At 38.8% G+C, this 22,725-nt stretch overlaps 1 protein-coding gene across 1 annotated transcript in view; it reads left to right on the forward strand.

The window, feature by feature from the left end:
- prkcaa (protein kinase C, alpha, a) overlaps positions 1-22,223 on the forward strand; it is a 135,403-nt gene extending 113,180 nt beyond the window's left edge. The window contains exons 14-17 of the mRNA XM_014997820.2: positions 2,664-2,744; positions 3,460-3,567; positions 9,073-9,213; positions 16,894-22,223. Of these exons, the coding sequence (XP_014853306.2) occupies positions 2,664-2,744; positions 3,460-3,567; positions 9,073-9,213; positions 16,894-17,058 (495 nt within the window). The 3' untranslated portion in view covers positions 17,059-22,223. The remainder of the gene's footprint in view (positions 1-2,663; positions 2,745-3,459; positions 3,568-9,072; positions 9,214-16,893) is intronic.
- Positions 22,224-22,725: the final 502 nt, after the last annotated feature.

Below are 22,725 nucleotides of genomic sequence, written 5' to 3' on the forward strand. Positions count from 1 at the left end.
AGGGGAACGACTCTAAAGGACAGTGTTCAAGTCTTGTTACAGATAATTGGGTTTAGGTGTGGACTTTGACTGGGCCAATGAAATCAACTGCGACCGGCTTCAGGAGGAAGGCATTCCCGTAGCATGTTGCTAACAGACTTGATTGGGAATCGATTGTTCAGATGAGCTCCTCAGGACATGTAAAGGGTTTCAAATTAAGATAAAACATTTCATTTTGGTTTCATTTGACCAAAGCGCCTTGAACTGCATGTTCCTCCTGCACTGTCTTGTGACAAACTGCGAATGGGATTTTTTATGGCCTTTTTTTTTTACAGCAATGGTTCATTCTTGTTACTCATGAAGGCCACAGTTTTGAAATGCAAGACTGATGAAGTCAGTTGTGTCTCCAATTTTTCTCACCTGAGTTGTGGACACATGCAGCTCCTCCAAAGCTACGTCTTTAATTAATGTTTCTTTACTCCTAAATCGTCACCATCAAAACACTTCATTGTAAATCGATAGCTCCACCGTCATCATGACAGTTAACGAGTTAAAAGACTTTGACTGGGCAGGTTTGGGAGTTGTGCCATCTTCTTTTTCCATTTTCAGAAGCTGGTTTGAACACTGCTATGTGGGATTTTGGGCAATAATCTAAAGTTGTTGTGAACTTTTCCACAACTTAATCTCAGATTAAATAGGAAAACACCCTCCGCAGCTCTCACAGACGTTACACACTGGCATATTGTGTTGCTGAAATCCTAATTAGAAATATTTAAAACATCAACTACTTTATGTTGACCGATCGCATAAAATCCTGATAAAAAATTGCACTGACGTTTTTGCGTGTGCAACGCGCCAACGTGGGAATAGACTGAAAGGGTGTGAATATTTTTGGAGGGATTTGTTGATCCACAAGGTTGCATTCACTGTCCACGTCTCGTGCATGCAGCCGATTTTTTTTTTTTTTTTTTATTTTCATGATGTGTAAACAGTTGGGAAGTGCAAATACATTATGTGTGTCCTCAGAGTGTGGTGAATGAAGTTCACCGGATGAGAGCAATAACCTTAGCGAGTGTCAGAGCGACCCGCAGGAGCTCCGTCTGTCAACGCAGAGCATGTCTGCAGGGAGAGCAGCTTCCTGGGATCCAGGAGCAGTTTGTCCTCTGCAGTGCCAGCTAGGCCTCCTTCACATCAAACATCAGATAAAGTCAAGCTGTGAAAAATGATCAGCTGGCGAAAGAATTGAATAACTCCCACATGTAGGGTTGCCACCCATCCCTTAAAATACGGAATCGTCTCGTATTTGGCTGTTAACTGTTGCGTCACGTATTGAACCGAAACGGGACACGAGTTGTTCCGTATTTCTATAAATGTCTGATAGACACGCCTATCACACACATATCAGCACTAAGTGTAACAATAATGACCAAAATAAAACAGGAAATATTAAGGTCAGCTAAATTGTCATGGTGTGAGCTAAAGGACCCCCAGAACGCTACGGACCGACGTGCTTGTGGTTGCCTAGAGACGGACACTATGCAGCCCGACGGAAGGAGGAAATATAGAGATGTCAGAGCTTTAAATCTGTTTTATTTTTCTGTTTAAAGACTGACTGAAATATTTGTTTAATTTCTTACATCATCAGATTATTTCACATAACATTTCATATTATAAATGAAATATTCCACCAGTGGAACTAGTAGTTGTTTTAATCAATATTAAGGAATTATTGACTTAAACAAGCTTCTATATCTTGCTCAAAAGTTGCTTATTAATCAGTTTAGTCTTATTTTAAGTGTACTAAGATATTTTCACTAGAAACTGGACAAAAAAAAATACTTGGTAAAATTTTGCCTTCAAATGATACAAATTCAACTTTACTGATCCCAAAGGGAAATTAAATGTTGTTATAACTCATATAGATTTGATTAATGATAACATTACCCAAACCATGAATTTCAGTAATTAAATTCAAACTAATCAAACTCAATTTTGTAGAAAATAATCCTAAATAATAACTAATTAAAATGGATTTTAAACACAGAAATAGTCTAATTATGGTAAGGCTGAACAATATTACAATATCATGAAATAAGCGTCTTTATCAGTCTGTATCAATACTTTTTTACTAGTTTTCCGTCATAGTTTTCTTATATTACACTTTTTTCTGTATTTTGATGTACTTTCAGATGGTGGTAAAATGAATGGCTTAATTAAACTAAATCATAAAGTATTTGATAGTTGCAGGTCTAATGTGACACATTTATCCTGCTTTCTAAAGCAGCACACTGGCAAATGTCTCTACTGCCTTTGATTATTCGCTTTCTTATGCTCAAAAAGCTGTTTTCCATTGTCATAAAGCATAAATAAAAACATCTAATAGCACAAAATGTGTATTTTTCCAAATTAAAACTTCAGCATTTCTTATATTCTTTCAGCCACTAGCACTGACAGATTTTCTAATCTCTCAAGCCTAAAAGGATTAAAATCCCACTCTGAATATTAAGCAGCTCCACTGGGATCCTGCCTGTCTGAATTAAAATGTTCGGAGGAGATTGTCACCGTCGTGAAAACCTGTACCCACTCTCACGTTCTCGTCACTCAGAGGGAAAACGTGACGTTGCTCTGCCTGTTTGAGCTGAAGCTGAAATTTGTCTCTTTTTATCTCTCTCTCTCCTCACCAGATCATTTCGTATCAGCCGTACGGACGCTCCGTAGACTGGTGGGCGTATGGAGTTCTGCTTTACGAAATGCTGGCAGGACAGGTGAGTGCTTCACACCAGTAAACAAACTAAAAAAAAAAGAAAAAAATATATATGTAAATAAATAAATATATATATATATATATATACACTTTATGTACATCATCAATCTAAACTCATAACTTTGTGTCACCACGACCTTAAAGCTTTTCAAGTTTTACAAACTAAACGTGAAATAACACAAAATCACTCATATACCTCCTGTTCTGTCAAAGCGGCGCTAAAGGAATATCCAGTAGATCGATGATATTAAAGGAAAAAAGCAGGAGGACATATATATTCATGCAGACAGGCTACCTCTAGTCGATGAGGGCCGCTGGTGTGGAAATGACGAATAATTCATTTTATAGACTGTCAGAGCAGCCATATTGTGGTAACTGATGATAACGAGCCAGTGAGCGGGGGAGGGGGGGAGCTGGGTCATCCACTTCACTGACCTCACAAGGTCTTCCTGTGAAACATGATCTAATGTTTCACAGCCACTGTTTCTGGCTGTTTTTCCTCTTTTGTTCAGGTGAAAACATCTTTTAAATGTCGCTTCCTGTGTATTGTTAGTGGAAACGGTCAATGCAGAGGGAATAAAGTGTGAAAGCCTCGCTGCGTCTGCAGCCGTTAATTCGGTTCGAAACGGAGGCGATCCGTGATGAGGCTTTGCCGACTGAACGTATTTGTAAACTTTGTGATGACGGATGAAACCCTGGTGTCCCTCCACCCACAGCCTCCGTTTGATGGTGAGGACGAAGACGAGCTGTTCCAGTCCATCATGGAGCACAACGTCTCCTACCCAAAGTCCATGTCCAAAGAAGCCGTCTCCATCTGCAAAGGGGTGAGCGGATGAGGAATTACTTTCCTTGTTTTGTTTTATTGTAACTGTGAAAACTGGATTATGTGAGCTTTTTTTTTTTTTTTTCATCTAGCTTAAAATAAAATATGCATTTGAATTTGTATTTTTTTAGTCGTGTTTTAAGTTTATTTATTAAAGCCTGATTAAGTTGGAGGATTACTCGAACTTAATGACCGTTTTCTTTTTTATTTTCTCGCTAATGACTGTGCTTTTAAAAAAGAGAAAAACTTTAGTAATTTTTATCTTTTACTTACTATTTTGTAAATAAATATGGTTGTATTTTAAAATTTTTCTTTGCAATAATAACATTCGCATTCAGTTGGGGGGTTTTCCGCTGCAACGTTTGGGCCAGTATGTCCATTGGTAACCGTCGGTAACGCTAACGTTGATATTCGTTTAATGCTTTTAAAATTTTTTTTAAAAAGACAATTTTGTAATTGCAGTGTTTTCATTAAACAACAAATCAACAAATGCAACTAAAACACACATGAAACAACTCGTTCTAAATCACGCGCTAAATCATGGTGGTGCAATAGATTCATATTTCAATTTTTTTTTAAAACATGCCTTTTTTTAATTAATATGTTTCCATTTAGCAAATATGTGAAATTTTATGGTTAATAGTAATGATACAAATTTTAAAAGGAGATTGTTTTAACTTCAGTTGTAGATTACAGTGGTGTTTTCATCATCACTATTAGCCATTAGCTGGAAATCCAGCTGCTGGGAATGTTTTAGGGGGCATTTATTTGTGCATGTTCATGCATATGTCTGCTTTCCTCCTCTAAAAATATGCTCTTCATTTTTTTCAAATTTTTTTTTTATTGTGGCTTTTACAACATTAACTAATGTTATAAGAGCTTCTAACATTAGCGCTTATAACTTGAGATTCTCTTATAAGGTGATAAACTTAAAAATGAAAATATATGTCCACATAGCACAGCCAGATCAATTTGGATTTACAGATGTTGGGATGCTGCACAATTTATTTAACAATTTAATTGTTTTACAGCTAGATTCAAACGTGAGCTAAGATTTTATGGTGTTCTTTTGTTTTTGTCTTTTGCATAATGATGCTCAAAATCCCAACCTCAGAATGTCAATAAGGTGGTGTGAGGAAGATGAGAAATGTCCTAAACAGATTTCTCACAGTATGATATCAATATAAGCAGAAGGTGAGGATCGGGCTTTGACAGCGCCGCTTTCGGCGTTTCTCCTGCAGAAATGAGACTATTGATAAACCAAACGATGTCAAAAATATTCCCAACCGACACAGAGGAAAAAAGAAAACGACTTGTGTGTTAGAAGAATTTAATATAAAAGCCGTAGTTTTCTTTGTATCCTGAGGCCCTGCAACGTTGGTGAACTGTGCACTAATGTGCTTCGTCTTACTGTCCCTTCCTCTCCACTGAATTGTTTTTGTCCTCTTTTTCCTTCAGTTTGCGTTTTGCTGAGAAATGCATCTGCGTCCTGCAGCCCGACACTCTGCTGCTTTAACCCTGTTTATATTCTCACACTGTGGAGATTTACTTCCCTTATAAGAGCAAAAGTTTTCAAACAATTTCAGTCAAATGTTCATCAATATATGTGTTTCTTGAATTCCTGAGCAGCGCTGTCACGGATTAACACACAATTCTAACCAGAATCTAAAGACAAGAAGTTTGAAGATTGTAAAGCGATTACGAGAAGGAAGGATTAGAGAAGACGAAGAGAGACGGAGGGATAGTTTTAGGAAGCAAAGTGATGTTGAAGATCTGCTGGAATCTTGGAAACGTGTAATACACCGCTATTATTGGCACCCCTGATGTGTAAAGGCCGTAAAATAAATTAGCGTTTCTATTTTGGTGCCATAAAGACACTTTAAAATTTCAACCTTTAATTTGAGAACATTTACTTAGCTGTAAAACAAAGTGGAAACATATATTTTTTGTGATTAGTGAGATAATTAGCAGTACAGCTAACAACTCTATTAAAGTTAAAATAAATGAAGCATTTTTCTAATTTAAGTGATTATTTAAGTGGTGATGAACGTTTGATCAGTAATCCATCACTTCCTGTTTCCCGGTGACATGTTGTTGCGTCAGGGCTTTTTGATTATTTACATTTAGCTGAGTTTTGTTAGTTGTTCTTTTACTTTACCCCGTGTTTCCCTGTGGGGGTTTTTTTCTCATAAAGCCTTTTTCTGCCTCAGTCACATTGTTGCCTATTTGCCTTTTCTTTTAATGTTGTAGAAAGACACGATGACGGGGAAGATAACACTCCTGCATCACCTTACAGCACATTCAACACTGCAGCATACACACTTTCATCACTACATAACCAAGCCTGCCACTGTTTTCTTTCAGACTAGTCAGAGAAGAAAAAGCCCTGCAGCGCTCACACGCCACGCGAATCAGATTTATTGTACCACTGCTGCACAAAGAACACAGCGGATACTTAAATACGGCTCCGATAAATGAATAACATCACTTTATTTCACTGCATAGACACTGAATTTAAGATTATTGGTGCTGGACACAGTGAACGCTGCGAACTTCACACCTTTGATCCCAATAGACGCGCACTATTCAGAACAGGAAGAGCATGAAAAATGACACTTACGCTTGGAGGATATGAAAGTTTCACACAATATTTCTAATCAGGAGTTTAATCTCAAAGCTCTTGTTCTGGTCAAACACTGATTACCAAATACAGTTATTTAAAAAGGATAATAATAATAATAATAATAATAATAATAATAATAATAATAATGAAACATGTTTTAAAAAGCTTTGCTCTTCTTATCCCCCAGATAAAGATCTCATCTTACTCTCTAATTTTTATTGTATAAGTATTTATTCTCGCCTCGTTGCCCATCCTGTCTGCTACTTTTAAAGCTCTCAGCAGGAACTGGATGGAGCTGCAAAGTTTCATCAAAGCTGCAGCACTTGTGACTAAATGATCAGCTAATTTGGTCCTGATGTGTTGAAGTCAGGCCGTTATCACCAGTGGGAGAAATCTGATTAAAATGTCCACACTTTATTTATTTATTTATTTAAAATAGTCTGTGGTGATGATTGTACGTCACACTTTGACATGAGGCTTCCAGACCAATCGGAGTCGCTGAGCTTCAAGAGTTTCTCAAAGTGTGAGGCGTTTCGTCCTGTTGGCGTGTTTGGCAGCAGGGTTATGTCTTTCACTGACTGGCAGCCTGTGGGCAGACCTGAACCCACAAACTACCTTTGTTTCTCCCTCGGATCAACAAAAAATGTTCAAAAATAAAAAGTTATAGGAACAACGTTCAATCACCAATCGAGAAACCGGAAGCAAACATTACATTTTGTTGAGAGTCATCATCAAAACACATCAAATATGTTGGTCAGTATTCCATTTATTGTGGCTTTTCAGTTTTATGGAAGTGTGTTAATGATGATGATGGTCATCAATGACAGGAGTTAAATGCTTTTGAATAGGGGTGCACCGATTTATCACACAGCTGATTTATCGGTGCCAGTTTCCTTAATTTTGGGGGATCGGTCATCATCCGATTTTTACATGTGGAGCTGATCTTATCCAGCGATCTTATCTGCCTCGGCAAAGGTTTAAAAATCAGCCACTGACCTCTTCTGCTGTCCGTGACAGAGGTTTGACTGATAGATCTACGCACCAGGTCATGTCTGCTGTCAACAATAGTGACCCCAATAGTTACCAACTCAGCAACTTTCTCGCTAGTAACATTTCAGACAAAAAATACATGTATATCTGCAAAAATCTGAATCGGCAGGTCAGGCTTTTTAAAAGATCGATAATTGGCCAACAGCCAGAAAACTGAAATTGGCGCACCCCTGCATTTGTACGTAAGTTATTATGTGTGTTAACATGTTTTTCTGTTCTCCAGTTTTAAAAACCCTTACTATTGATATAACACAGAATTGGCCTCCAAAGGTAGAACTCGTCGAGGATTATTCATAGCAAGTGGCAAAGAAACCACACATACATATAGCAGGATATTTGATGAGTTTTCTTAGCAGAAGTTGTATTGTTTGTTTGAGCTGGTCCATTAATCGTAGTTCGTAACCTTTTCTGTAGGATTGAAGTGGTAGCCATGTTTCTTAGGGGTGCTGAGTAACCCCAGCTCAGCGGCCTGGTTAATGGTTAAACTGGTTATTAGTGAAACATCCCACTAATAATAACTCACTGTATTTGTTCTGCCTTTGGTAATCCTGAAACCAACAGGCTCTGCATCAATCCTTCCCGTCCCTTCTCTGTTTCATCTGAACAAAGTGTTGCTGCGGTAAATTAATGTTTACTTTAGATTTATTAATCATAAATATCTCATTTTAAGCCCGTGTTGCTTTGTCACATTGTGAAACTTTGGATATCTCTTCCAGCTAAATGTGCTTTCTTTTGAAAGTTATCAAAACAGTAGGGCATTATTTCTAACTCGGTTAGGTAAAGTCACATCAACATCAATTTTGCACAGCTTTCCATGTTCTGGGCCGGCATATGTGTCTTGTTTTACTTTCTAGACTGGGTGAAAATTGTCAGGGTGAGCTGAAGAGACGGCGTTTCTCTAAAGGCAGAGCAGGCGGAGGGAAAACGAGGGGAAAGCCATTATGTCACACATTGTAGGCCCATCTGTCAGCTGTCATCCGCTGACCTAGAAACGCAGCGAAATCGAATGTCGAGAGATGCGAAAGAACGGAGAGGTGATCACTTCTTACTGAGATACATTCAAACAAAAAGATCCAAAGCTACTAGGTCTCTTTTTTTTTTTGTAGATGTTGCTGTCATTAATCGTTTATTTAGCTTTCACATAAAGTGATGCCAATGTGAGCCTCTAGTTTCAAAACCAGAAACGTTTATCTGCTACAAAGGGACATTTTTAACCATATTTAGGGATTAATTGAGCCACTTTATTGTATTTTGTTGCATCATTGCATAGGAAAGCAATTTTGTATCAGCACGCACATTCCAACCATCTCACTCTGCACTTTTCTAATTTATGCTTTCTGTTTTTCCTGATGAAATCTGGGGACTAAGACTTGAACCTTTAGGGTGAAAATAAAAGAGTTACATTTATATGATTGTTAAAGCCCATTTTTCTGCTAGAAAACTGGCTACGAGGAATTTAGAGTTACTTTTTTCTTTCTTAGGCAGCATTCAGTTTCTGTACGCCAAAAAATTTGGAGGAAACTTCCAGAAAACTGCAAAAATGCCGAAACACTGAGCTAAAAACTCAGCTGTTTAGAGTTGCTTTTTGATTCCTAGTAACTGGAAAATGGATCAACATATATTGATGTGTACTGGCTCGATGATTCTGATTGGTTATTGTATTCTGCAAAATACTTTGAATGGCCTTGCTGCTGAAATGTTTTATACGAATAAACTAGACTTGACATTCAGACAGCGTCTCATTTTTGATCCAAAATCTGAGCTGAAGTGCTGCAGCTCATGTTACAGAGGAATGTTTTGTCGTCTCATATATTTATCTCCTCACTCGAACAGCTGATGAACAAACATCCAGCAAAGCGTTTGGGCTGCGGCGCCGAAGGAGAGCGGGACATCAGAGAACACGCCTTCTTCAGACGGATCGACTGGGAGCGCCTGGAGAACAGAGAGATACAGCCGCCCTTCAAGCCCAAAGTGGTAAGTCGACACATCCAGGCTGCAGAAAGCCACAGGTTTTCCTAACACCTTTCGGCAGTAGATTATGATAAGTCCTAACGCTTCTCCTTACGAGGATTATTTCTACGGTTCAGGTTTATGCACGATAAAAGGTGCAGGGAAAAAAAGGTGTTTGTTTTCCTCCTGCTAAGACTTTCACTGCTCATCCATCCTGTCTGCAAAATAATCATTTTAGTGGAAGTAAATCTTTCTTCTTTTTTTGACCTGAAGTAGAAAATTCATCGTCATCATCAGAAAAGAAAAGTATCAACATAAACCTAAATCAAATAACTTTGTCATCCAAAGAAACTCTAGATATTTTTCTACAAAAGTTTAATTGAACCAGATTGGACACACAAATTTGTTGGCAGCTCCGATTAACAACAGGGCTGAATCTAACGAGTATTTTAGTAATCGATTATTCTGATGATTAAATGATATTACAGGGTTTTTATCTGACTAATCAGATAAAAAAAACAACTTGGACATTCTACATATTTCTTATCCACTTTTTTATATATAATATTAGATATACATAAAAAATACACATAACCAAATAATTCAATTTCTTTTTTAAAGAAGAAAATACTCATTGTATTGCCTAAAATGCAATAACAGCATTTCTTTGGTGAATTTTGGCTAAAATATATTTACAGACCACATTTTTTTATTGTTGTTGTTCATCTGAAATGCAAAATATGTAATTATTTTTGTACAGTTTTGGCTCTGAATATGTGGTTTTCTTTCAGCAAATGGCCTCCTTTCAGTCTGAATTCCCCAGTTAACGATGAATTGATTACTAAATTCGTTGACCATTATTTCACTAATCGATTCATCACGATTAATTGTTTCAGCCCGAAACAAGATGTTTAGAAAAACACTTAAAATACACATTTTATTGCTTTATCCATCATATTTAACAATGAATCATTTTCGCTCCAAACTCAGTCTCATTGTGTTGCCATGCATCTCAGACTCATCTGACTACGTGGTTTTAGTCAAAGTTTAGCAAATTCAACATGTTTATATTTGCAATGGTAGGGCAGAAATAAGCATTTTTAGTATGCCTCCCAAAAAATTCAAGTTGAGCCTATTCTAAAGTAATATAAATTAATAAGAAGGTTTTATACACTTCCTATAACAGTGGTGACAACAGTTGTTTGTACCACAATAAATGGTGGAATAAATTGTGACATTTCCTAAATATATTCATGTAATCTATGGAAAGAGTTTTTTTGTATATGATTGCATCTGGAGCACTGAAACAAAAATGTCACATGATCATTTTAAAGCTTGGAAACAGCACAGACAGAAACAATACAGAACCTTCCTGGACGTCTGATTCAGCTGGAGTCACATTAGGATGCAGAATAACTAAATAAAACATTCAGATAAAAAAAAATCTGACTCTCCCAACATTTAACAACATATATGTAATATTTAGTTTCTTCTTTATACTTTTGCATTTTGATCATCAACAAATTCTGTAAATCTGAGCACACAGCACTTTTAGTATGAACAATTTGTTCCTTTTACAAACTCATTTTATGTGATGCCACATTTCATTCAAGCTTTCTTACAAAGTTGAACATGTTTGTACGTCAAGTAGAGCTGTTTTTCTTTTTATCATAAGATTTGTGGCATTGAGGAAATTCAATCCACACAAACTAATCCTTATCTTTACATTAGTTGCTGTTCTCGTTCTGATTATTAGAGCTTAAAAAGTCTTATCTGAGTTTCCCAGAGCTTTTCGCTCAAACAATCACACACGACAGATATGCCTTATCTTTGTGCAGCACACAGTGGAGGCATTTCCCTTTGGGAATTTGAACGTTTTTATCCCAAAAAAGAATGAAGCTTTTATCTACCATCACCAAACCACGTACATTTGAAATTCTTGCACATGCTACATTTACTAATAAAAACCAAACGTCAGAGATACAGTAAGAATCCCTGAATGGGTTTGGTCCCATAATGCTTTTTGTCCAACATTTCCTCAACAAACTAAAATATAGTTTTTCATTTCTGTAGCCTTCTTTAAAAAATGATGCCAACATGAACGTTGAAAAGCTGCTTTGCTAATTCTGCTTTATTGAGATGTACATCTTTCAATTAAATGAACTGATACAAGTTCTTCTTCTACTGATAAAAATTGGTTCTATGTGCTTATTGGTATGAACACCAACACAAAAATCATCAAATCACTGATGATTTTGAATAAAAATTAAGAAACAACCAAAATAGTCACTTTAATGATCATTTTTAAAAATGTTCCAAAAAAGAAATTGTAATAAGTGATCCACTGCTGATAATAAATCCTGAATCCAAACTTCACCCTTTAAATAATTTAGAATAGAATAGAATAGAATAGAATAGAAGTACTTTATTCATCCCAACAGGGAAATTACTGTGCAGTTGCAGCATACACATACACACAGATCAAATTACAATATGAAAAATAAAATAAAATATGACCCAAATTCATGAACATTGATCCAAGTAAAGACTCCCAGCTCCGTAGAGGAAACATGTACGCTGCATTTCCTTCAGGGAAAAACAAACACAGGAACCAAATACTTCCCTCAGCGTTGTTTACAGATGAGTGTGTGTCCGTGTGTGTTCATTTTAAAAACTTCCCCTCTCCACTTCTTCAACCCTCAAGGGCCCCACCTCCTCCGATAAGGTGAATCCTGACTGAGTTTTTACCCATCGAGTGGATGCATTGTGAGCTTTGTGTGTGTATGTCGAAGAAAAATGTTTGTGTGTGTGTGTGTGTGAGTGAGTTGGCTGAAGGAAAAGACGTTTTGTATAGATTTTAAAAAGTTCCGAAGGAGGTTTCTGCTGCTTCTGCATCAGTTTGTTGCTTGGGTGTGCTGTGTTGAGAATCGAATGCTAGTAGAGACTGGAGTACTGGAGAGTGAGCGTATATATGCAGTGCCTTAAAAAAATATCCAAACATGTTGAACTTTTCCAAATTTGAAACTACATTTATTTTCGCAGTTTTAATTTGCGCAACTTTAAGGGGGGAGGGGGGGGACCCTGCAGCTGCGGAGTACTTCACGCCTCATGGGTGGAGTTACAGGAAAGTTTCACTGAGACGTGGTTTCAAAAAGTGCCTCTGATCACTGGAGACTCGTGAACAAGCGGCTGGATCGCAACAAAATTATGATTTCACTGAAAACTTGTTAAGCGCCCCTACATTTGCACAGAAGAGGTCTCTCTCGGCTAATTGCCTGACTGCTGGAGGCGACTCACGCTGAACTTTACTATGTGGCTGTTGGGAGTAAATTGGGCTGATTGCACATGGACGACAAACCTTTTAGATTTTCGGTCATGAAAGTTTTGAAAACCTCTTATCTGGTTGGCTCTCAAGCAAAAATCCCCAAATAAACACAATGAAGTTTATGACTATTGACAAAATATGGAAAAGTCGAGCGTTATGAAAGGCACTGTACTGGTTGGTTTAAGGCATTTAAACACGCATGTTCACCGCACAAGCGCATGCTGGCATGGCTCTGGATATACGCAGAAATACTTAGAGGGAAGAGAGATTTGGACAGAGAGCCAAAGGGTTGACTGATCCACCTCCTGTGCCATGTAACGGCGCGTTATTCCCGAGTCCATTGCCGATAACTGGCTACCATTAAGCATCACCCTCTCACCCTTCATCCATTCCTGCCTCTCTAATCCAAATCCTCCTCCTCCTCTTTCCTTTGCCTTCTTTCTTCATTTTTCTTTGCCTCTCAATCAATCACACTTCATTTGGTTGCAACAGCTGGGGAATTGCAGTGAAAAAGAAAGAAACTCTGCCTGAGCGGGAAAGTCAGGCCATCTGTATGTACAAGACCAGGACCTGAGACAACACAGAGGACGGTAGAACGACTGTCACGCAAACGGAGTCGGCACTGGTCCGTATTTATAGAAGCCGATGGCGGCACTTTGCGACCGTCTGCCGCAGGTGGGATTGTAGGTGAAAGAAAAACGGCAACATTGAGCTGTGTTGGTATTCAAAGTCTGGTTCATTTCCAGTACACCAACATAATTCACACTTGCTTGTGAACGTGGAGTCGTCTTTACGCTTTGAATAAAAGAGAAAATGGGGGAAAAAAGTGGGTCAGATATAGAGCTGCTGAATCATAATCCAAAAGAAACGCAAGAGTTGGTGCAGTTTCCAAGAAATATATTTGGATGACATACTTTGCCACACATCCACTGAGATATACAGCAATTTGTAATAATATAAAGTCCTGACTTGCTGTGGCTGAAAGAAAAATAAGTCAGTGACACCCGACACGTATGCAACTGCCTGCTTTTCACCTTAAAGGGACGGTATAATATAAAATAAACTTTTTTCTTTAGCCTTACATCATGTGATAATTTTATTACCTCATCAAAAACAACATATATATATATATATATATATATATATATATATATATATATATATATATATATATATATATATATATATATATATATATATATATATATACATATATATATATATATATACCTGGAGTTTTGCTTTGATTCTTTCATGCATGTTTGCGAAACCCTTGACTCATAAAGTAAAATATCTTCCTAAACTAATAAAAATGTTTCCCTACAAGAAGTTTTTACGTCGTTAAAACTAATCTCTGTAATAAATGCAAACTTTGGTTAAACCTGAGGAACCTTTGCAGTTACACATTTTTATTACATTAGATTACATTTACGGTACAGTAATTCAGTTTTGAATAATAACCCAAGAGTTTCAGCTACATTTAACTAAATTAGGTGATTAAGACTAAATATTTAATCATTTTCACTGTAAAACAGCACCACATATCTGCTATTAGATGCAACTACTCTGCTGTTTATTGTATTAATTCAATTTTAAAAGAAAAAAATCTAAGGAAAGTTTTCATAATGCCAGCTTTAAACAGAGGGAGTAAAGACACAAGAGTCAAAGTGTGTGTCTCAACACAACCCTAATGGAGGCACAGACTTATTTATCTTCCTAAGTGGCTGTGTGTGTTCTTTTAATGTAGTTAAATGAAGGGACGTGTGTGTAAAGAGAGAGGGAGGCAGATTAAAGATGAGAGAAAGTAGGTCATAGAAACTCATGTAGGACGCTGTGTCATGATAGATGCTGACCAGAGTTCACCCACTGAGGCCTGACTGAATCACTGCCTAATGAGGCGTTCGCTTGCCTTCCTTTTGTTTTTCTTGGGGAAAAAATAAATGTAACAAGCATTTTTTTTCTACTAGCAGCTTCTGCGACATGACTTCCATATTTCTGGCGCTTGGTGCTCCAAAATCGAGGGGAAAATCCCGTGCGATAATCTTGGGTCGTGTTCGGCGAAATAAAAGACAAGATATTGGGATAAACGAAGCGTGCTGCTGTCAGTTCTGCAGCTGAAGCTTCATCCCGCATATGCTTCGCGTACACTGCGACAGAGGCGGTGGCGGCGGCGGCGTTGCCCCCCGCGGCGGCGGCCAGATGTCACAAGGGAACCAACCGCTCGGGGACACACAAAGGGACATTTCGGTGCCGGAGATTGTCGTAGGAGGTCAAAATTTTTTTTTTTTTAAAAAGTGTGCTGCCTCGCTTGAGCGATGACTGCTCCGTGATGGATAGAAGATGACAAGTGGACGGAGAGGCCCGGCAATTGAAGGACGCTGGCGATTAGCCGCCAGGTGTGCGCGCGCGGCGCGGGGAGGGAGGACGCTGTTTGTTTGTGTGCGCGCGCACGTTGAGCCACATTTGATTTTCATCTGGCGGCGTCGATCCGCTGCGACAGGGCGGCGCTCGCTCAGGGCGAATGTCACCTGACGGTGGCAGCGGACTTTGTCAAAGATAAAAAATAAATAAAACTCAAGCGCAATCCTCTCGGACACATCTGCGCCCTCGAGTTTTCCTTTTCGGCTCCGTTGAATCGAGTTTGATGTTGGCCAGCAAGTTCAGAAGTGGAAAAAGGAGTTAAGAAAAAAAAAAACAGAGCGGTCCGCACCTTTTCTAACAGGCACCTTAACGCGCCGATAACGAGACGCTGACAGACACTGAAACGCTGGAACTCAACGACTAAAACACACAGGGCAACAACGGGCCTCTTTGACCAAAATGGCAAAACTAAAACTTTAATCTCAAAGTGAAATCTGATCTCTACAAAATTAATCTCACTTAAAATAAAAATGTAACATAAAATTAGTAATTGCACAATCATTCACCCCCTTCAAGTATGTATTTATTAGATAAACCTTTGGATGCAATCAAGGCATAAAGTCAGTGTGGATAGGCCGATCTGAATGCCGAAACTTTACCCTATGGCATTGATGTCTGGGCTTTGACTGGGCCACTCCAGAACATCCAAGTTGTTGTCTTCAAACCATTTCCGTGTAGCTTTTAGCCGGATGCTTCTGGTTGCCGTCGTATCCACCAAACGCATCGTCCTCTCTGATGGCCGTAAAGCTTCACGTTGGTCTCCACAGACCAGAGAACTTTCTTCCACTCGACCACAGAGTCTCCAACATGCCTTGGTGTTGAGTCAAGCCTTGATGTGTTAATCTTATTTGCAAGTAATGAGAAGCACGCTTATGTAGGGCGTCAAAGTTTATGCAGTGGTGAGAGGCGCTTTAGGTTGCCATCCGCTCTTAATTTATTCTGCAGCGTGTGTGTGTGTGCGTGTGTGTGTGTGTGTGTGTGTGTGTGTGTGTGTGTGTGTGTGTGTGTGTGTGTGATGGAGCGCCGTGAAATGGCTTTATAGATATCAGCAGACAACTGCAGAGGAGTTGCTCCTAAGGGAAACTTAAATGCTTGTCGTGTTTGTAGTGCGTATGTGTGTGTTTGTTTGTGTGTGCTAAAATGTTTGCAACAATGTAGGTTAGCCCCATGAGTAGGAGAACTCTCTTTTCCTGCTTATTCTCTCTTGTACATTCCTCTGTTTTATTAGGCATCATTTCTACCAACAGACAACAACACATCTTCACGAACTGGGGTTACATAAGCATTTAATAATAAAACTAATAAAAATAATGATAAATATTTCTAGCTAGAATGAAGGTTTAGCATCCAGCGGGAGCATAGCCAAATATATACACAGTCAGACTTACAACCAAGTGGTTTAGATCACAGCACATTGAAAGGTTTTAATGGCCCAGTCAAAGTCCGACCTAAATCCAGTGGAGATTCTAGGGGAAAAATAAAAAACAGAAACTGATGTTAAGAGATCGATTCTGAATAAGTTTGAACTATTTGGGGGAACAAATGAGCAAAATGTTCTCTTTAGACAAACCTGGTAGAGACACATTGAGTTTGGATTTGGATGTGAAGTTGCAGCAAACCGTGGCTCTGCAAAAAAAAAAAAAAGAAAACCAGGGTTTATCTTCCTTCTACTTACACATAAAGGTGCTGTTCTGTTTTGTTTTGTTTTGTTTCGTGAGACAAAATATCTTAAAATTTGTATAGAAAATGTGGAAATGTTTTGGGAATACAAATCCTGTTTCAAGTTGCTGTAAATTTGTGGAAAAAAAAAACTACAGAGCTTCTCTGAATCAACAGTTTGTGCTATTCTGCAAAAGGTTCCCGTCTTTCTGTTTACCTCTGACACCTCCACATACCTGCCATCTAAACATCTCTCCTCTCTCCTTTGTGTGTCTGTTCTTTTATTTTTTTTCGTACAGTGTGGCAAAGGGGCGGAGAACTTCGACAAGTTCTTCACGCGTACCCAACCCCAGCTCACGCCGCCCGACGAGCTGGTGATAGCCAACATCGACCAGGCCGAGTTCGCAGGATTCTCCTTCATCAACCCTCAGTTCGTTCACCCGTCGATCGTCAACAGCGAATGAGGAGGAGGAGGAGGAGGAAGAGTAGGATGGTAGAGTCTCTGTCGAAGATCCCTGCTCACTGCCGCCTACCTAAAACCAACCGTCGACGAAATCCAACTAGAGCCTCGAGTCCCACAGTTGATCCCAATGTGTTGGTGTTCTTCCTAAGCAGGAGTCTAGGGCATGCACATTTACTTTGTACATCTTTTTTTTTTCTTGCCAGTACAGAATATGAATTGAATAGACTAGATTGGTTTCGGTCACCATAAGACATCATTTTTTTTGTTAGTTTTTTTTACTAATCATGAGCATGCACTGTAGGACGACGTGTCTCTGTAACCTGGGAGGCGTTCAAACACGGAAGGGTGCCAGGCTTTATTAATCTATGCCAGTATATGATTTAGAAAACAAAATATGTTTACAAGCCTCAGTGGATTCAAATGGTGTCAATAGAGCCGCAGCGCCGCACAAAAGGAAGTCACACCGCTTGAACTTTTTCAGATTTCTTTCCGCTGCAACCACAAGCTTCGACGGATTTCGGCGGGTCCAAAGCAACCAGTCGGGATGAAAATATGTGATTTTAAAATAGTTTTTTTCTCATTTAAAAATCTGAAAACGCAGTTTGAAAAATGTTCAAATTCTCCAAAGGTTCTTAATGAGATTCTAGGTGCTATATTTCGCTTCATCCATCTTCCCATCGACTCCGACCAGCTTCCATGTTCAGCTGAAGAGACGCATTCCCACAGTATGACGGTGTCACCGCCGTATTCTGCTGTGGAGACGGTGTGTTCAGGGTGCTAGTTTTCAGACACACGCAGCATTTTGTAATGAACATAGATCTATAGATTTCGCCACACTCGTGTATCCTAAAAAAAAAACAAGTCTGTGTGAAATCCAGTGAAGTTTGTGGTTGTAACAGGAAAAATGTGCAAAATTTCTTGGGGTTAGTACGTACTTTTGATGAGGCACTGTAGCTGGTGATTTTATTTTATTATTTTTTAGGTAATCAGAATACGCATATATCAGGCAGTTTAGATGCTATAGCCAAATATGAAGGATGGGTGGTGCAGGTGTTGAAACAGCACCTGGTTATTAAATGTGTCCCGTGTCATTTTTCTGGGTTTCTGCTTGTTTACTTTAAACGGTGACAGTGTGGGATTCAATTTCAGTTTCTTTCTTTCTTTCTTTTTTTTTTTTTTTTGCCATCCCAATCTCAACTGATATACATCTGTAGCAAATCAACTAAAAAAAATGAATAACAACATTACGACATTTAGACACGGAAAGGGATGTTCCCCGTTTGTAAAACTCGACTTTAGGCACTGATGATGAAATGATGTGCGTAGCTACTGCCCCCTCATGAATCCCCTTGAGGACGAGATCAATTTGATTCAGCTTTAGTTTAGTTTAGTTTAGTTTACTTTGCACAAATCTCTCATGAAACCTGAATAAGTTCAGTCATTTTTCAACACTAGTTACTGTTTAAATTCTCGTTCGCCATAAATATCCAAGCAGACGCAGTGAGGATATCTTTAAAGTTGTTTTCCAAACTTTGCTGTGACAAAAACTGAACATAATTGTTGAAAACTTGTTGCTTTTATGCTGTAACATATCAGTAGGTTTGCTTACTTTACCCCCATTTTTAGCTCAGACTAATGGATTAATCAAAGAAAGAATCGGTGTGTACCTTCTCTGTACATAGTTTTTAACCCTTTTAAATACGTATGACTTGCATTTTTTTTATACCAACACATGCATACATTTCTGTTTGTTACCTGAGTCGGTAAAGCCAATATCTGTCTGTATGAGAGTTTGACGCCGATCGGCTGGATGAGTTTAACAGGTTGTGGGTAAAGAAATTTGTTGTACTTGTTTTGTTTTATTGCTTTTATTTGTCAAACTTTTTCTGTTTCTTAAGTACTTCTCAGAAATGTTGACTGCAGGTTTGCTTGGATTGGATGCATTTCCTGGTTGTTGAACGTCCTGCGTGTGCATGCGGTTTAACGAGCAACATTCTTGCATGGCATCTCAGTGCTGCATGCTGCAAGAGGAGAATTTCCAACTTTTAATCTGACACTCAAGCGCTCTCGTCCTTTTGGTCCCTTTGCCATTTTGTACTTTTGAAGTTTCTGTGTTTCACTACCAGACTTTTCCAAGAGCAAGGGGCCATCCGCCGTCTGATACCCGGAGTTTATCAAAACACTTCGCTACCAGGAGAAATAAACTGGTGCCTTGTGCGTGCGAGGACTAAGGCAAACGTAGAGGACTACGGGAAATGATACAAGCTTTACGTGTGTGGGGTCGGTTGGACCCCATTTCTACATACAGGGGTTAATGTTTAAATACATGAGTGAGAAAGGTTTGTGTCTCAAAATAAAGTGGGAGTAAATTGGAAAAACATTACGACACGTTGCAAAACGGGGGTACTTATTGGCAAAGGGACAAGTCGTTTTAGACGCACTTATTTGAAATTCTTTAAATAAAAGTTTTACCCAAAGAAGTATTTTAAGACAGGTTTATAGATTTTTACTGTTGTTATAGGTGGAAGAAATGGTGATTTAAAATGTTTTTCTGTAATTCTTGAGTTGTTCCTAATTTGTTTCACATCTTCTGTGTCTGTATATTTTGATTTGTTTGGAGACCCTCTGTTGAGCGCATGCAGATCTGTCTTAAAAACACATATGTAGCCCATTAATCTGATTGATGTCGCACTGCGAAGGTGCGGAGCGGCAAATTTAGGGATTATTGAGAAGGTAAATCTGTTTAGCAGATCTCTGAGCAGGTAAGCGCCAAGTGAGAGTGACTTTTGGTTGCTCAGTTAGATTGGAAAGCGAAGTGAAAGCAAATGACTTTGCCAGAAATATTATGTAATGTTGATAGCTAGAGGCTGATCAGTAAGAAAAGTGTTGTTTCTTTTAGTGTTTAGATTTAATTAGGTGACACCAATATGGAAACTAATGGCAGAAATCATGTTGCTGGTTTTTGGTCTGGAGCTCCTTATAATACAAATATATGGAAACACAACAAGCCTGACCAATTTTGTTGGCCCGGACATTTTTGCGTTAAACAATTGTGTCCAATATCCAAAAATAAAGCAAAACAAATGAAACTATAATAACTAAAATGGATTTTAGAGTAAAAAAATAACAGCAATTCAGCTTCAACAGGGAAAACGGGCACAAGAGGCAGACTAACTACTTCTTACTGGGTGTCAACTGTTTGTTCTCAAAATGGCGGCTTTTCAATGACATTCAAGGGGAGCCTCTATATGACGATTGATGTCCAAATGGAAATGACCACACTCGTTTTAATTTATCATGTGAATAACTGATTTATTGCTTATGGTGACCGGCCTAACCACAATATGGCACCTGCTTTGCGTTGGTGAATAGAACAACAAATCCAAAATAAATGTGTAGCTGCGACTTAAAAAAAACTGATTATTCCCAGATGATGGAGGAGGGCTTTTTTGTTGTTTAAAGAAATTGCTGTTTACATTTTCATCAGTTTATTCCTCCGTTTTATGCTGAAAGGACACATCTGATACTTGGGAATGCAGCTGAGTATTTCTTGAGTTGCACACAGACACATCAGGGCTTTCCAAATTCCGACTAGAAATAATTTTTCCGCCCACCTGGCGCCCGCTCTAGCACGGCGCCCCTTTGTGTTGCACCCACTCACTGCTGATACTGATAAAAACATTTTTCTTACGCCTCCCTGCGTTCTACAACCCTTCTGCACGTGCCAAACATGGGAAAACAGCAGAACCCGACTACAGATGCAGACAGACAGGTGACGCTCTTTAGCAGCTTCTGACTTGACCACAAAACGTATCGCAGTGTGTCGCCATTGGTGCGTTTCAGTATGAGTAGCAGTGCCAGTCGGACGGTCGGGTCCTCGTCTATACAGCAGGAAGAGAATCAGCTTAAGTGTTTAATTTTAGCCTCTGCAGTCGGTTACAGTGAAAGAAGATCAAATATTCATTGTAGATACTGTTTCTGCCCTGTATGTGTCCTAGACTAGCTTCTTCCCTTTAACAAAATGTCTGAACGTCTCGTAGTTTAAGACATTCAGGGGCGTCACAATATCTAATCTTTCCTTGTGTGCCTTCCCCCCCGCTTGTAAAGATGCAACATGTTTAGCTTCCTCTCCCCCCCCTCCAAATTTTGTATTTTTTCAATTCTACACCTATTTTTTCTTAAATAACTAAGATTGTTAATTTACTTTTTTTTAAGCTACTTTGCTCCATGCTTCTCTCATTGCTTATTCCTGTAAATGTGAATGTTTTTCCCCCTACACCTCATTTTCTGTAATTAACCTTTAGATTTTAAGAAAGGAAAAACTGGAGTAATTCTCGTACGTCTGCTCGCGTCCCCTTTACCGCCCTGCGACCGCCACGGAGTGAAAATCACCTGAGTCAGTAAACGCCTCAGCGACGTGAAATGACGGCGTATTTGACGGAGGAGTTACGCGTGCGACGTGTTGAACGATGTTTTCTGATGGTGAGGTTTGTATCAGCCCCTGTGCCTTGTCACAACGATCCACTTCTTCTCCCTAATCTAGTCAAATCTATCACTTTTATCGTTGGTTTTCTTGACTTTTTTTTTTCCACGAAATTCCAGATCAGGAAACTCTCGATTTCCCTCGAACGGCGGCAATTATCAGCATTCTTCTTCCTTTTCCTTCTCATTTTACATTTAGACTGTCGTAACGTTTTAGAGCCGATTTTAGAAAATTTTAGCTTACCAGAAGTAACAGAGGAACATATGTTGTTTTATATTTGGGTGTATAACATTCGAATGAGGGTTTTCTTTCTTTTAGTCAGCAACTTCAAATAAACCCTTCCTGGCGAATGATGGGTACCGATTTTCTGAATCGGTAAAGTACAAGGATGCCTTATATCTGAACCCACAGAGCCACATTTCCGCCTACTTGTTCCGTGTTATTTTATAATCGCTGCATCCCTGTCCTTGTATATAAACAATTTACAGTAGGTATCGACAAAAGACTGTAAAAGAGAGCAAACATCTTGTATTTTGCAAATGGTGTACGTTTTATTTTTCTTCTTTTTTTCCATTGTTATAGCCTGAGACCTTTAACATAAGTCTGAGCTACTTAACCTTGTAACAGATTGTGTCATTTGTACCTAATGTATGATAATGCAAATAAACAAAAAGGCAAAATGAGGTCCAGACTGATGCTGCTGGTGTGTGTGTGTGTGTGTGTGTGTGTGTGTGTGTGTGTGTGTCTTTGTGTTAAGATTAAGACTCAGGTTTCATTGTAATCTAGATTACGTTTCTGAATTCACATCCATTCCTTCGTTTTGTTTGGCCCAACGGTGCTAACACAAACCCGTACGGTGGATTTTATTAGGCCGCAATGTAATAAACCCAAACAAAAATAATGCACAGTGGTGAGATAAGATGAGTTCAACTTTCCCAGTTTAGCACATCTAGAATTAAAATCTTTGCACATTTTTATTGCGAAAAAGCTCAGATTCGCTCGGATTGCATGGAGGTTCTCTGAACAGGAATTTCCCAGACAAATCACGGTTTTTCTGTTGGATGTTTATCTCTAGACTTTGATTGGGCCGTTCTAACCGTTGCACACGTTTCAGCCTAAATCGTTGCATTGTATTTCTGGCTGAATGTTTTACGTTTTCTCCCAGGATTTCCCTGTTTTTCATTC

The sequence above is a fragment of the Poecilia mexicana genome, unplaced genomic scaffold (genome assembly GCF_051168715.1).
Source record: "Poecilia mexicana isolate PSO_F unplaced genomic scaffold, ASM5116871v1 scaffold_2, whole genome shotgun sequence".
Taxonomy (NCBI): domain Eukaryota; kingdom Metazoa; phylum Chordata; class Actinopteri; order Cyprinodontiformes; family Poeciliidae; genus Poecilia; species Poecilia mexicana.